This window comes from Merops nubicus, unplaced genomic scaffold (assembly GCF_000691845.1).
Source record: "Merops nubicus isolate BGI_N331 unplaced genomic scaffold, ASM69184v1 scaffold1710, whole genome shotgun sequence".
NCBI lineage: Eukaryota > Metazoa > Chordata > Aves > Coraciiformes > Meropidae > Merops > Merops nubicus.
Window position 1 is genome coordinate 35,381 of NW_008583334.1, and position 16,318 is coordinate 51,698.

The window sequence follows — 16,318 nt, forward strand, 5'->3', positions numbered from 1 at the left end:
CAAAACAATTGTTGCCTGCAGGCTAAATAATAGTTAGACATCCTAGGAACAACTTCATTAATATTTATTTCATCTAAATAATTTCATTATTTGATATTTGCTATTTGGCATATTCAATTGCTTATTTTTTCCTAACATAATTTGCTACTTCACTTTTAAAAAAATTTTTTTTGTCCTGTGAAGTAAAGCAGTACAAAAATACTAAACTTTCATCAAGCCCTGATTTTGAAGTCAGTTTACTCTTAAATAATTGCCAAGTTTATCCCAATGTGTCAAAACCCCACAGATAATATAGACAAGAATGGAAAAAGAGGAGGAGACTAATGAGATAGTTGATTTACAAGAACAAAAAACTTTAAAAATGAGAACAGAGTCAATGTCTGCCAATCCACATCAAAACACATCACATTTCTCCAGTTCATAAAAGATGTCTGTGTGAGCAGCCACCCACTTCTAATTATTCTTAAATTAAACATCTCAAATCTGCTCTTTCTGTAGATAAAACATTGACTGGCATTTTTCACATGAGATGCTTTTCAAGACAGTTTGTGATTGTATCAGATATTGTTGCAAACCGCAGCTTTTAAACCATGCACGCATCAATTTTCCTGTCAAAAAAAGTTTGTGTTATTACACAGATATCTGTACTGGTCTAAATATATTTGCAAATCCAATTTTCTTATTTTTATAAGGTGTTAATCTTCCTGAAATACCCATCTTCTGAGATTTCCTCTTCATATCCCATAGGGCTTACTAGTTAAACTTCTGAGAGCTGAAAATCTCATCCCTATACATGTTGTAGTTTTGTTTGTAATATTGTTTGTTTTAATACAACTATTTTTTCAAGGTGAATGCCTGTAAACTGTCTTGCCAATATGGGACACATGTTTAGTGTGTCTGGAGATAAGAAACTGTGTTCTTGTAATTAAAGAAAACTGCAAATTATTAAACATTCAGAAAAGGGAAAATACATGGGGCATTCCTTCAAAGTGTAAGTAAGCTGTATGCTTTATTATGGAATGTTGACAATTAATAAGTTTCCCAGCCAGGCCACTATATTTTACAAACCAGTTAGCATTGGTTATGCAAAATCATCTGCACAGACACATCTGTATCAGTAACAGCAAGTTTGGATTTAGTAAGTATGCTACAACTTCTACAGCTCTGCTCTTATCATTCCCTGAAAACAAAAACACAGTCAGAAATAAGAAAGTGTTTGTTTGCTTAACTATCAGAGATAATGAGGGCTTTGTAACTGACTTAGGCTCTTCCTATAATTTCTTCCTCTTCACACAGAAAACTCTCTAGATTTACAGTGCTTTCAACCAAGCTCCTTAGTCTGTTTGGCCATGTTGGCTGAAATGCAGATGATTGCTTTCACTGCTGTCCATCCACTCTAAGTGCAATACAGGGCTTGCAGGCTTGTGAATACATTAAGCATTTTTCAGGACTAGTTTCTGCCAGTGAAGCCAGCCAGCATGTAATGGCCTGTATCCATACTATAAGACACATCCCTTAGCCTCTCAGGCTGGGAGATATTATTCAAAATTCCTATTATGAGTGGTTGCTTGCTCACACTAACTCCTGGCCTTGCTTGATAATTATTTGGTAGAATTCTAGTTGCAAGCTCAAGAAGTATGTTAAGAGACAATTTCAACAATTTAACTGCACAAACACATGATTTCCTCTGTCTGTGAAGGTTCTCTGGTTCTGTTTAATTTACCAAAACAAACACTCACAGAGGGCACCACTAAAGTACTTGGCAGTTTTCCAGTACCTTTCCCTAATTTCAGAGATTATACATTGATTTATCCTGCAGTGGAAGGAGGAACAATACATGATTTAAATACTTTATTTGTACTCACAATGAATGGACTTGAGACCAATAATTCAGTGGTTCAATTATTTTGACAGTTATATTTGTGGAGGAAACTTATTAAGAATGAAGTGCTCTCCAACAGCAATAGCAGTTCTCTTAGGAGGGCAATACATCAACAGTGGGTTGCAACCCCTTGCTGGAGACAGAAAACTTAAAATAACCCTTATGGGAATTGCTACCCATTACAACTATCTTTGTTCATCTCCAACTTAGAAATTTATTTCTAGTTCACTTGTCTCTTTTTGAGGGTTTGATAAAGATAAATCAAGATAATTTGTTATTGGAAGTTCTGCATCCTTACTGAAAGTACTTAATGAAGAGTTACTTTTTTGGGGAGTTTTACTTTATTTTAATGTTTATTGGCATATTTATGTTAGCAAAAGGCAGGATATTCTCCAAATATTCACAGAGAATTTGAAAAATACTTCACTAATGCTATGTTATTCTTCATATATATTCTTCGAACATAGGTAGCTTTCAAATAAGGAGGTCTGGTTCATAAACCATGAGTTTTCATCAATATTCAAAGTACCAAAAATATTCCAGTCAGCAGTTATTTTAGTCCCTTTCCTTATGGCCCAAATCAATTAGATTTTACTTTTTTGTTACCCTTCCAGGCATTAGTCATCATCTGAAATGCAAAATGTTTCAAATGTAAAATGTTCATAGCTGCTTTCTAATTTGCTGCTATTTCTGGGAAGTTTCTAAGTACTCTTGTAAGTCACGTTTATCTAGCACCATTAAAGTTTCATTAGCTCAAGAGTCAGATAATTTACACTTGTGCAAAGTTTCATTCTGGCAGCACTATCTGTGATGGCAAGTCATATAGCAAAGTATAAAAGCATTGTACTTTTCCCTAAAAAGACAAAGCAATTAACAATTGACAAAACACTGTACTTGTAAATTAATTGACAAAATCTGTTAATTTATCTTTTGCATTTATCGTATTTTTTCTTACTCATTTGTAAATTGGCAATGGTGTATCAGACATCAAAGTTAGTTTCTTCTAAGTAACAAAAAGGTTTTACATCCAATTTTTAATCTGGGTAACAAAGCCTTCATGTTAAAAAATGTACTTAATGTACATTTGATTCCTGTATCAAGATCTATATAAAAACATTAAAGAGTACTGGCCTCAAAACTGAGCTATGTGGAAGCATACTTGTGACTGGACACCTGATGTATCCCCATTTACTATAACTGGTTTTGACCTATCAGCCATCTGCTCACTCAACACAATATGGATTTGTCTATCTATGTAATGCACGTTCCATAAGAATAAATTCTTTATGGAAAAAAAAAAAAAAATGTAGCCAACACATAACACCAAGAACTTTTTTCATATTGTTTTCCCCCTATGAAAATTATGCAGTATTACAGTAAGACCTTGTCATTACCAGGGACAACATATAGTTGTACCTGAATATAGAAGTAGTGAAAAGTCCAAACATTATCCCTATTTGTGTGCTAGGAGCTTGACAGTTAATGCAAATTCTTTAAAACATGAAGACAATATAAATCTAGTTTTAAAATTTAATTTCTACCTGAGGAATAGTATTGTGTTGCATTGCAATTTCTTTTCTGGATTAGGTTCCTAATGATTTTTTTTCTTCTTCAATGTTAAAGCAAATATTTGTGCCTATACACTACTTGTTTGAGTTTATGATTCTCACCTGTCAAAAGTGATCTTAATGGAATGTCCTGGTCTTGCTTCAATCACCCATTCACAATTAAGGGAGTCTTTATAATATCCTGGCCACCCTGGTGGTAAGATAACACCGCTTGATGCTGTTAAATGTCCGCCACATGGTGCTGAAAGAAAAAAAGTGTGTATACCTGTATCAAACACAGTATTTCTAATACAATATTATATGTTCAAGGAATTAAAAGAAGCATACAAAAATAAGTTTAATATATGATACTAGGAAATTTTCTCATTACATTATGAGCACTTTGCTTCAGAATCACAAGTCCTTCAATGTATTTAATCATTCACAATTTATTACTCTACACATATCTTAATACATAGAGCATGGCACTTGACTCCGCCAGCCTTCCTTCTGTTGAGAAGCACAATAACTCATTAAAAACTGCTTGGTCATTTTTTAGTTCTAGGATTCCTCATTTATATGGAAATGTAAAATTGTTCCAAGTAGCATAGTTAATTATTTCATTGTACTGTGCCATCTAACACCTTTTGGAGTAATCATTCAGCACAATGGAACTGATTGTTGTAAATCTTCCATTGAACCACAGAATGGTTGAAGTTGGAAGGGACCTCTGGAAATCATCTAAGCCACCCCCTGCTAATTACAGCAGATCACACATGATCATATCCAGTCAGGATCATGCTGTCCTTCCAAAAGCAGACATTTGGCAACATCTCTGGGCAATACGTTTCAGTGTTTGATCACCCTCAGAATGAAAGTTTTTTTTCTTATATTTAAACATAATTTCTTGTATTTTAGTTTGTGTCCATTTCCTCTTGTCCTGTCACTGGATACCACTGAGAAGAGTCTGGCTTCATCTTCTTTACACTGTCCCATCAGGTATTTATGTGCATTGCTAAGATCCATCCCAAGTCCTAAGCCTTTTCTTCTCCTGTCTAGACAACACCAGTGGTTTCAGCCTTTTCTTGTATGGCAGATGCTCCAAGTCCTTAAACATATTTGTGACATTTCACTGGACTCACTGCAATATGGCTACATCTCTCTTGTCCTGAAGGATCCCAGGACTGCACAGAGCACTCAATATAACATCATCAATGCTGAACAGAGGTGAAGGACCTGTCATTTCCTCTCAGTCCAATTCCCCATACTGTCAAGGTCCCTCTGAACAGCACCACAAGCATATGGTGCATCTCATTCTTCTGCAGACTTGCTCAGAGTGCGCTCTGTCCCAGAATTCAGACCATTACTGAAGATTTCAAACAGTATTGAACCTAGTACAGACACCATTATGGACTAGGCTCCAGCTGGACTTTGTGCCACTGACCAGAAGCCTATGAGCCAGTTAATTCAGTTGTCAGTCCACCTCACTGCTTCACTTTCCTACCCCATACCTGACTCATTTGTCTAAGAGCATCTTACATGACAGTGTCAAAAACCTTACTAAAACTGGAATAAAAAATATAAAAAATAAATATTTGCAATATTTATATATTTATAATTTATATATTAAATAAAATTGCAACATATTATTGCATAAATAAAAAAATAATATGTTGCAATATCAAAAATATTGCAACATGGCTGTGAAAGTAAGAGGGCTTGACAGGAAGCATGTTTCAGAGCAGGATCAGAGGACTTTGGCACAGGATTAAACAACAGCAGAAATGACTGAACAAATTTTGGGAAACATAAGTCCCCTCAAAAATTAAGCTGTCATAGCACAGGGTCTTGGGATATTATATTTTACCAAAGGCTATTGAGCAGTCTAAAAGAGGAAAGCTTTCAAGGTCAGATATATTTATCTTAGTATCATTTGTATTATCCTCAAGTAGTCAGTGGTATCGTTATCAGCAAATTCCATATTGCAGTGCAGGAGATCTTGTCACTTTTCTTCTGTTTCTCTAAGGAGTGACAAGCAAATCTATTAAGCCACATGGAAATGAATAGTAACATGAATTTGTAAGTAGTAACTTAATATTCCTAGCTTTGATTCAACATTTTCAACAACAAGAAAAAATAACTCAGAAGTTATTTGATTTCATTCATGACTTTCACTTATCTCTGGGAAGTTTTTCTGGATTTAAGAAAGTCAGGGGAAAAAAAAGTAACCCATGAAATACAAAACATACACATTGAGTTGTGTCTGAGGAATGACTGGCCACAAAAACTGCATTTACAGTACATGTCTATTGTTAATAGAGAATGAAACGTACTCCATGGTGTTTTTTAAACTAAATTTTATCATATTAAACCCAAGAACAACAAGAAGACTGTTGATCCTCACCTGATCATAACAAATCACTTCATGTATTTCCAGGTGCTGCTTATAGTAATTGTTAAGTATATACAGGCAGAGCAGAGCAATAACAAAACCCAAGAGTTACTCAGAAATCTCAGACAACTAGAAGCAAACTAAGTTATCTCTAAATGAACTAGCGAGGATGCTTGGTCTACACTATAATCCAAGCACAGAAATTTCTTCATTTTCAGCTAGAATCACAGAATCCATGTCAGAAAGGAACACATCCTGAATGTAACTTAAAAGAACTGTACTCTCTCCTATAAGAAAACAAACAACAGGCAACATACACAAAAACCCCATCTAATAGTTTAATCTTTGTCTCACTAAAAACTAGGTAAACATCCTTCAATGTTCAAAGACAGAACAATTGAGCAATACTTAAGCAAGTAATTTCTGTATCTTTTTTTTTTTTCCCCCTCAAACTGCTCATCTTGGGTCCTCTATCTGTGTGTTTGTGGAAATAAAGTTACACAAAGATGATACTGAATACTTTTATCAATTGCATACAGAGCTTGAAACACCTTTTGATGAAGAAACTCATGGGCTGGTTTTGCTCTAGGCAAAAACCTTGCTCTACTGCATAACTCATTACATGACTTAATGAGGATAAGATATCTTGCTAGTACAACACCTAGGTTCACATATGCTACTTCTATCAGGCTGCTAAGAGGTTTTTTTAGTAACTCTAAATTTTCTTGGAAACGCACAGACTTGTGAAAATTGAGTTGTCAAATTGCCCAAACAACAAAAGCCATAAAAATGATACAATCAAGATCCTTAAGTTACTGCAATGGCACTGAATTTAATGGAGGTGTGAAAGTTATGCCATTTAGAAGGTTTGCATTAGGTTCTTGAAAAAAGTATAATTTAATTGATTGACTCACTATATCTTATACTAAAAGATAAAATTTTTTTGAACATTAATTTTAGCAGACACACTTTTTCAAAAAAAAAACCCCACAAGCTTCATATGTCTTGCTTTAGTACCTGTCACTATTAAGCATCAAGGAATCAACCCACTTTTCTTTTTTTCTTATTAGTGTATTTCATACTGAAGAGAAATTTAATCCTAAGTATAGCTCATTTTACTCTATCTATTCACCTAGGCAAGAACAAACAAATAAATTTGGAATTTTGGGGGGAATATAATAGAATGAATATTAAACATAATTCTGATTTTCAATACAATTCTCGGGGGAAAAAGGCACTGTAGGCTATTATCCTACAGAAATTCAGGTATACTTTCATTCTTAGAAAATAAGAGGTGCAAATTTTTTAAAAGGAGTTTTAAATAGAAACTTTACTTCACTTTTTTTATGTGGTAGATAATTATGTACTTCAGTGTGCTACAGCCAAAACTGTTACAACAGCCATAACTCACAACTGAGTAATGATGGTGACAATCAGAACCTGAAAAGAATAGTAAGTAGATTTTTAGATGTTAATTTATTCCAGGAATATAAAAGCAAGCTGTCTTGTTTCTATTATTGCACTCATGTGACTGGAAGAATGTTTAAATCAGATGAATTAATTACTTCAGCTACACCTTATTTATGTATGAAATGTAAAAAGTAAGCTCAATTTAAATAGTTAATTATTCAAATTGTAGGTGCAAAGTAAAGATTGTGCCCTTACCTTCACAGCGTGGGACGGTAGAGCTCCATACTACATTTCCGTCTTGCATAATACATGTTATGGATTCTGAGCCTTGTGTCTTCACAAAGCCATCATCACAGTGAAAGGAAACAGAACTTCCCAGAAGGAACCTGTCACCAAAACGCTTCCCATTTATAGGAATGCCTGGATCATGGCACTCATTCTGACCAAAGGCTGATAAAAACATAACAATAATAATAATAGTAAAGAATAGTAATAATGGTAACAACAACAACAATAGTAACAGAAAGAATAAGACAACAATCCCTCTAAAGAATGTTTCTCTTTTTTTGGAGGGGGAAATAACCTTTGATAAGTAACAAGACCATAACAAAATTAAAAGTATCAAAAACTCAGTAAAATGTCATTAAATCCAGTGATATTCAGATTTCTGTAACAATTCAAATTCTGAGCCTTTTTAGGTACGTGTGGCTTAAGATATAGAAGAACATTTTGCTTAAATTTCTGTCTGGAGGAAATTCAGCTGTTTGCCTCCAACAAAATGGGAACATTGGTTTCACGCTGCAGCTAATTCAACAGAAATAGAGACAACTGCTAGAAAATCTATGGCCACTGACTGTGTCAGAGAGAATAACCTCCCAGTGGGATGTTTAGAGCAGTCTGCCTCCATCTGCTGGGGTGGCAACACAGGGTGCGATCCACACTTCTGTGTGTGACTGTGGCAGACCAGTGGAATTGGAATTGATGTCTCTAAGATTCACTAAAGAAGTCTGGTTGGGGTTGAATCCAAGTGATGACTTCCATGACAACACCAAGGTTGCAGGGGCAGGAGGATGCAGTCAGAGGTGGCAGCACTTTCCTGGCACTGGGCTTGCTTGTCCTGAGTAAATGTGAGGAGCTGGTGGTAGAGAGAGCACAGACTGCCTACTAACCCATTTCAAGAAGATTCTGAAAGTGCAGACTATGCATGACAGTAAAGTAATGTGAGTCCAAATTCCTACCCAGAAGAGGAGTAAGCCTGCCTATATAAAGGGATCAGTCAGAACCCCAGGTGATACCCCTCAGTACCTGGATATCATGGCTGGACCAACACTGGACCCAGGACTGGTGAAAACTTTTTTTATTTTCTTTCTTTTCTTTCTCTCTTTTCTTTCACTCTCTCTCTCTAAATATATATATATAAATTTCCCAGTAGAAATAGCCATATATTGCAAGTTTTGAACTGTTAGATATTGCAAGGTTTGAACATGGTATTTTGCCAATACTGTTGTGATTACCTAAAGTCATTTTCTTATCATGCCATACCTAAAGCTATTTTTTTATCATGCCAATACCATTGTGAGGACCTAAAATTGTTTTCTTACCATGTCAATATTGTTGTTATCAAATAAATTAGGAATTTGTGGCTTGGAGGATCCCTGGTGTCACTTCACTCTAATCCCGATTTGGGAATTACTCGAGTCATTTTACTGGCTACCTGGGGTGTGAGAATAACCTCATGAGGGGTCTTCTCACCAGTATGTGGATTAGTGAGCTGCAGTAAGCAGTGTTGTGGGTGCGTGTAAACCTAGGGGACTGCTGTGCCTTTCAGGAAGTATGTGCAAGTAAGAGAAGCCATCTCAAGGAAAAGGGGTAAGGGTGTGTAACCCATATGTCCTGCCAGGGGAAGATGTTTATGTAAATCATGACAGGGCAGGGCAGAATAAGGATGCATTAGAGTGCATTCTCTAATGATGCATAAGAGTGGAAAGTTATTTATAAACTTATGTGTGATAAGATTCACAAGTGGTGCTCCCCATGGCTCAGTACTGGGGCCAGTTCTTTTTAATATCTTTATAATGATCTGGAAAAGGAGATCAATGGTACTCAGTAATTTTTCAAGTTGGGCAGGAGCATTAATCTGTCTGAGTTCAGACAAGGTCTGCAGAGGGATCTGGACAGGCTGGATTGACGAGCCAAGGACAACTTTACGAGGTTCAACAAGGCCAAGTGCTGGGTCCTGAACTTGGGTCATAACAACTGCAGGCAATGCTACAGGTTTGGGGAAAAGTGGCTGGAAAGCTGCCTGGCGGAAAAGGACCTGTGGGTGTTGGTTGACAGACAGCTGAACAGGAGCCAGCAGTGTGCCCAGGTGGCCAATACAGACAACAGCATCCTGGCTTGTGTCAGAAATAGTGTGGCCAGCAGCACTAGGGAGGTGTTCGTCCCCTTGTACTCAGCACTGGTGAGGCTGCACCTGCAATGCTATGTTTAGTTTTGGGCGCCCCACTACGAGGATGTTGAGATGCAGGAGCATCTCCAAAGAGCATTGAAGCTGGCGAAGGGTCTAAACAGCAAGTCTTATGAGGAGCAACTGAAAGAACTAGGGTTGTTTAATTTTAAGAAAAGGAGGCTGACGTGAGATCTTATAGCTCTCTACAACTACTTGAAAGGAGATTGTAGCATAGTGGGATCATTGTCTTCTCCCACGTAACAAGGTACAAAGTGGCCTCAACTTGCACTAGGGAAGGTTTAGATAGGGCAGTAGGAAAAAAAAATATTAACAGAAAGGTTTGTAAAGCATTGGAACAGGCTGCCCAGAGAAGTGGTGAATCCTTATCCCTGAAGATATTTAAAAGACATGTAGATGTGGTGCTTCAAGACATGGTGTAGTCACAACCTGACAGTGTTAGATTTATGGTTGGTCTCAATGATTTTAAAGGTCTTTTCCAACCTCAACAACTCTATGATTCTAAGATAAACCAGGCAGCACAAGGAAGCACCAAGTGTTATCATGGCACTGAGTCTTATCAGAGTTCCAGAATGTCTGGATGATGCCGCTCTTAATCATATGGTTTAGTTTGAGGTAGCCCTGTGAGGAGTGGGGAGTTGGACTTGAGTTGGACCTTATAGATCTTTTCCAACTCAAAATACTCTGTGATTCTAAGATTTTGTAAGTGTCTAACATTATGATTTATCTGCTTAATTGCTGTTATTGATCCTGAATCTACAGTTATCTGATTGTTATATTTCATTAATAAATCAATAATCTGCTTTGATCTTGATTTGATTTAAACCCTGGGCACAACACTTTTCCCCTGCAACACATAGAAGTATGAGTATTTCAGCTGAACTTAAACTAGGCATTTCCTATGAACACAAAGGATTCATAAATCAGGGATACTCCCATTTGTCATCTCAGTGTCCCACTATGGAGGCAAATGTGCTCTTAGATAATTCTAGCACATCAGGTGTGCAGTAACTCCTACTCTAATAAAGAAAAGTGCAGTGGAAAGCTCTTTTGCATAATACCTAGGTGATCAGGACTCCCAGGGAATTTAATCCATGACTATTATTTTCTTGACTGCATAATTCTCCAGCTTCAAATAGAAATAGTAAAGATTGTCCTTATTACTGTCTTTACTTTGGTAGAATAACATATCAAAAAAGGGTTCTGAATAATCTCAGGCAGAAGCAGACCTAGAATTCAGACCTCACATTTTCCAGTAAATCTTATAATCACTGTAGTCTTAGTTTAGGTGAGAATCTACTTTTCTTTTCCTGACAATTTCCAAAGGACAACAACTACCCCTTTCTGTGAAAGCAGATAAAAAAAAAAAAAAAATGAGGCATCTAAGAATTTAAAAGGGTTACAATCTGTGAATCCTAGGTTTATATGGGGCATCTTTCTAAATAACACAAGGAAATACTTCGGCCCTGAACAAACACTGTTTGTTATCTTAATTGACACAGGATAGGAACAGTGCAACATGTGATAAAGGCAAATCTATTGTTAGTAACTTCAGAAGGTAATTTCTTCAACTGAAAAGATAATCTCCATATGTGTACTGTCTTTGAATTACTAATAAAACTTCTAGAAGAGTTTGCAGTCTATTGCAAACATAATAATGTTTTCTACAATGATGATGTTACTGGAATTTTCAGTTGAGAATACTGTTAATATCCTTTCATATAAACAAAGCAACAGATGGCTATCTGTAGCCATATACTCTGCTTCTTGGTTTCCCAAATTGCAAAAAGTCTTGTGCTTTCAGTAACTCCCTGTATGTATGTGACTGCCAGGCCCACATTTAACAAATTGTGAACTTGTGGACCAGCTGCAACTAAATTTTGTGCGTTTGAAAACTGCATTGTCAAAGAGGTTATGTTTTTTCTTAAATAATATCCTGAGAGAAGAATGACTCTTAAATTAGTGCACTCCTATAGGAAAAACTTTTGCATGAGACCAGCTATGTTCTTAGACACTAGAAACTCACATTGGGTAGCTAAAAAAGAAATCAATATTCATAGGAGTCTGTATTCTTAGCTATCAGACCATCTAACTGAAAGTTAAAATGCAAAACCGAAGCAGGTTCCCAGAACTATTTATTTGCAATTACATTCTAGTCCCGTTTTATACTTCTATACTTTTCAGATCAAAATCTCCATAGTTTTGACACCTTTGTGAACTTGTTCCTGCTGGTTCCATTGAGAAGTATATTAAATCACTTGCACTGGATGCTTTGATCTGAATGATCTAGGCTTTAGTTACATGCTCTGAATTTACACAGTGTAAACCAAAAAGGCCCTTAAATAATTCCTCAACATTGTCACAGTCAAAATAAAGACTCAGATAAACTATTCACTATCAGGAAGACAGCTGAAAGCAGTGCAATTATACAAGCATTACAATTTATTTCTTTATTATAAATAAAAACATGATTTCATCATTATAAAGAAGCTTGATTTTAAGTCTGCATAAAATAAAAGCAAAGGTTCTTACTTGTATAAGTGATATTAAATCCTCTTCCAGTGGTAGAGTGATCTGACTGAAATTCAAGTCTTACTATGTGCCCACTGCTAGCCAGCTGAGAAGGGACCTCATTGCCAGAAAAAGTGCCAAGAGGTGGTAAATCTGAAATCCCATCATCTTTCACTGTAAGGTAGTCAAATTGAGGTTCTACATCAAAGTCATTGAAAATCAGATGGATTCTGCTTCCTGGCTCCGAGATAATTAACCAAACACAGTTCATATTGTTCCCATACTCCTCAGGATAATTTGGGGAAAGAATAATTCCAGATGGTGTGGTGAAGTTGAAGAAACATGAGACTAGAGAAAACAAAAATAGATTCTCAAACTACTATCTATGAACATTGTAAATGCTTCTCTTTATATTTTTTATTCTTGTGGAAAAGGATGCTTCTGAACCCTAGATGTCAAAACTACTACACATGCAACCTAAAAATTTTTAAAGACTGTTAGAATATTTTTCTAATATAAGATGTCAGCCTTGCATAGTTTTATTTCCTCAAGTAAGGCTAAGTGACTGCACCAGGATCTGCAAGAAATCATTTAGAAGCATACAGAGAATATCAAAGAAAAAAAAAAAATTAATGCTTGAAGTCTCAGAATTTGAAAAAAAAAAAAAAAAAAATGGCAGGTTTGTTCTGAAATGAAAATACAAACTCCAAGTTTAAATATATTTTCACATATATTCCCTTTAGAAAAGAAAAAAAAAAATAAAATCACATTTGGCAATCCAAAAAAATCAATCACAAGGGCCAGTTTTGTTGAGTACATAAAGTTCATGCTGATGTAAATAATAGCAGAAATTTAGATGTGCCTTGATCAAGAATTCTTCAGAGTAAATAGTACAAACTTACTTAGCTCCTATTTTCCCTTCAATAGCACAGGGCAATGAAACAAAATAATTCACAGCTCTCCTCCTTTTTCACCCCTTTGAGTTAATTTTCATCAAGACAATTCCTAACTGATTTCAGAGTCATTAGATGGTGTCTGGTACTTCAGTAAGAAGTACAATACATTCAGAAAGAGGAAGGCTCACTGTTAACTAATTAACACTGTTACTCAGCTCTTCAAATGTGTCAAACTGAACTCTGTGTTCATAAATAGGTGTTGTAAGTTTAAGTTCCATTATCTTTCATAGGGAATGTGCACATCAAACAGTGGAGCAAAGTAAAAAAATTCACAGTACTATCACACTACTGCCAACAGAAACTAACATGTCAAACGAATGCAATACAGCATGGTGAAGAAATGCAACTTCTGTCTTCAGTGGGAATCACAGTCACACTGTCTCCATGCCCAGGCCTTATGTGCTCAGACACATTTCAGCACTACGTGGACAAAAAGACTTCTTTCAGTCCAGAGAAGTCTTACTCAGCTCGCTAAACTCCTGTACTGACACATCTGCAAAACACATATGTCTCCAAGCAGAACTAGACACCTCGCTACAGTTATTTTGAAAATCCAGTATTGAATTATAAAACTCTTTAGAGGAAATAGGTGTGATGAGGAGAACTGACACGCCTAACATACATATGTAATAGTAAAATTTACTCTATTTTACCACAGGAGAAAAAAGTAAAACCAACCAACCAACCAACCCCCACCCAACCTTCTCCATTTAAATCCATCTACAAGCTTACCTACAAATATATTTTATTTTTTAAAACAAAACTCATACCTCCCCTTTTTCTATGTTGGATACCCTTACATTTCTTTGTATTAATTTTTATTCTTTTTATGATATCAGAAAAAGATCTGCCGACTGCTTGGTACTGCCAGAATCAGTGTATATGTGCCAAAGTCCTTTTGAACGCTTATACGCTATAACAAATTTCTCACGTAGAGTGTAATTCAGGACACATTTACACCGAGTGTTAGATAATTCAACTAAATATAAATCAAAGGGAAAAATATTTTTAAACAGTCCTACACGTTGTTCCCCATAAACAAGCTGCTACTGAGCTAAAAAAAAACCTCATGTGACTGAAAAAAAGTTTTCAAGATCTTTTGAAATGTTTTTCTGCTGGCTAGTCACAAATGCTAAGAAAAGCAAGAGGCTGAGGTCATAAAAATAATACAGAAAGAAAAATAAAATCTTACAAACACAGCTGGGTTTGTTGCCAGACCACTGGTTGTTTTGTTGACATGTAATAGTTCTCTCTCCCACCAGTTCAAAAGCTGCTTGACATTCAAAGGTAAGTGTGTCTCCATGCAGAAAACTGCTGCCAGTCCTTTTTCCATAGGATGGAACACCAGGGTCTCCACAACCTCCTTTCTCAATTTCTGAATATGAAAAAATTCAGACACAATGATAAGGAAAATATTATTGCAAGCAGTTTATATGTCAGTATTAGAAGTGCTTTCAAAATATTTGGTACTATGCTCTCAGTCATATTTACAGCTGAATGTGAACTAGATATAAATGCTGTAAAACCGCCCCTAAGATGACTTAGAAGTCTTTTCACAAGCTAATAGCTTCCATACCTGCATTGCTGGAGATAACAAAATACTCATGTTTAACTGCATGGCTGCACTGAATTGCAGCATATTTGAAGGTAAAATTATAAAGCCATAGTCCCCATTCTAACTATGGAGACATACTATGTTTAGATCCTACTTCTGGTAATGAGGTACTAGCAATAAAAAATAAAATAAATCTATCTTAACCGTCACATCTGCAATTCCATTTATAAGGCTATTAGCAAAATTATTAAAAGTATATAATTTATTAATAATGTTAGAGAATTTCATTTAAGCATTATAATAAAATCAAACTGAGGAGTTATTTCTTTATGTCATACTTCAAATTAGAGCTACATTTTTTTTGCAGCTGCATTCAGCTAAACTGAATAGAGATTAATAATTGGATTATACTTCCTAGATATTCTAGGAGATCTGCTATTTATATTTTTTAATTTGGAGATACTGAATGTATGTATACAGGTAGGAATATAAAACCCTTAAGTCTTTTGAAATTTATGAATAACAAGAATGTAAGAAGAAATATAAATTGCCTGTGATAAAAATTCAGGCTTATCTGACAAATTACTATATACATGGTTGTCCATCAAAAAATGAAGGCTCCATTTATTTGCCATTAAATTTAAATAATTTATTAATTTCCATTTGAGCAGCAAAAATAACAACAAAGCACTTCTGTTTTATGAACTGCATTGCTACATCTGTAGCAAAATGATGTAAATCTTAATCAAATTAAATTTCTCATAAAATTATTTTTATTTAGCTATTTCCCAACTCAGTCCAAAGTATGAAATCAGAAACATTCAAGATAAGAAAATTCAACTCACTGAAGAGTGTTAAATGTTATAATTTAACACCCTAAAAAATGTCTGCTGTCAAATATTGTTAAATCTACTCATTTGTTTTAAATACTGGCAGAAATTTATATCTTGACCTGCTAAGTCCAACAGAAATTTTAAGATGGAGGATGGCATTATTATGATATGTGAATTTAATCCATGATGTTTACACCCTTTAAACCAGCTGAGAACATTTTGGTGACAGGCATGTTCAGAAAGGTATGTCTTGTATTTCAGAAAGGAAGATTATTCATCAAGATAAAAAGAGTTTTTTTTTTTTTTCCTTAAAATCAAACTTTTAAGATAAATTAGGAGTAACTATTCCATCTATGAATTCAAATCCATTCCAGAGTCAGTTGTTTTATTTAAAGATTTTGTTTTACAAGAAAGCTGGATTGTATCAAATGAATGAAAACAGCTTCCAAAAAGTCCAGTATGCAAATATAATAAAACATCAGTAGAATAATATCATAACTAATATTTGTAAATAAGGATTCAAAACCCTATGTATTTACAAAAGCTTCAATATAGTTTCACCTGCCTGCTCCTAATGAGACATTTGTTCCTACTGCCTCACAGTGGAGCGCTGGAAATGAGTTATCTACAGCTCCACATCCTACATGAAAATGTAGAAAGCTACAGAAAACCAGAAAGTACATTTTAATTGCATTTTAAAAGTTCATTTCCTCCACTGGTAGCAGATCTGTATCTAATCCAGCATGTGAGACTGATCATAAACAC

General features: G+C 35.3%; 1 protein-coding gene across 1 annotated transcript in view; it reads right to left on the reverse strand.

Annotated features, from left to right (window-relative positions):
- LOC103772825 (CUB and sushi domain-containing protein 1-like) overlaps positions 1-12,480 on the reverse strand; it is a 36,201-nt gene extending 23,721 nt beyond the window's left edge. Inside the window, exons 1-3 of the mRNA XM_008940171.1 lie at positions 12,231-12,480; positions 7,487-7,681; positions 3,553-3,691 (exon numbers count right to left, since the gene is read on the reverse strand). Coding sequence (XP_008938419.1) covers positions 3,553-3,691; positions 7,487-7,681; positions 12,231-12,480 — 584 coding nt within the window. The remainder of the gene's footprint in view (positions 1-3,552; positions 3,692-7,486; positions 7,682-12,230) is intronic.
- Between the last annotated feature and the right edge of the window lie 3,838 nt (positions 12,481-16,318).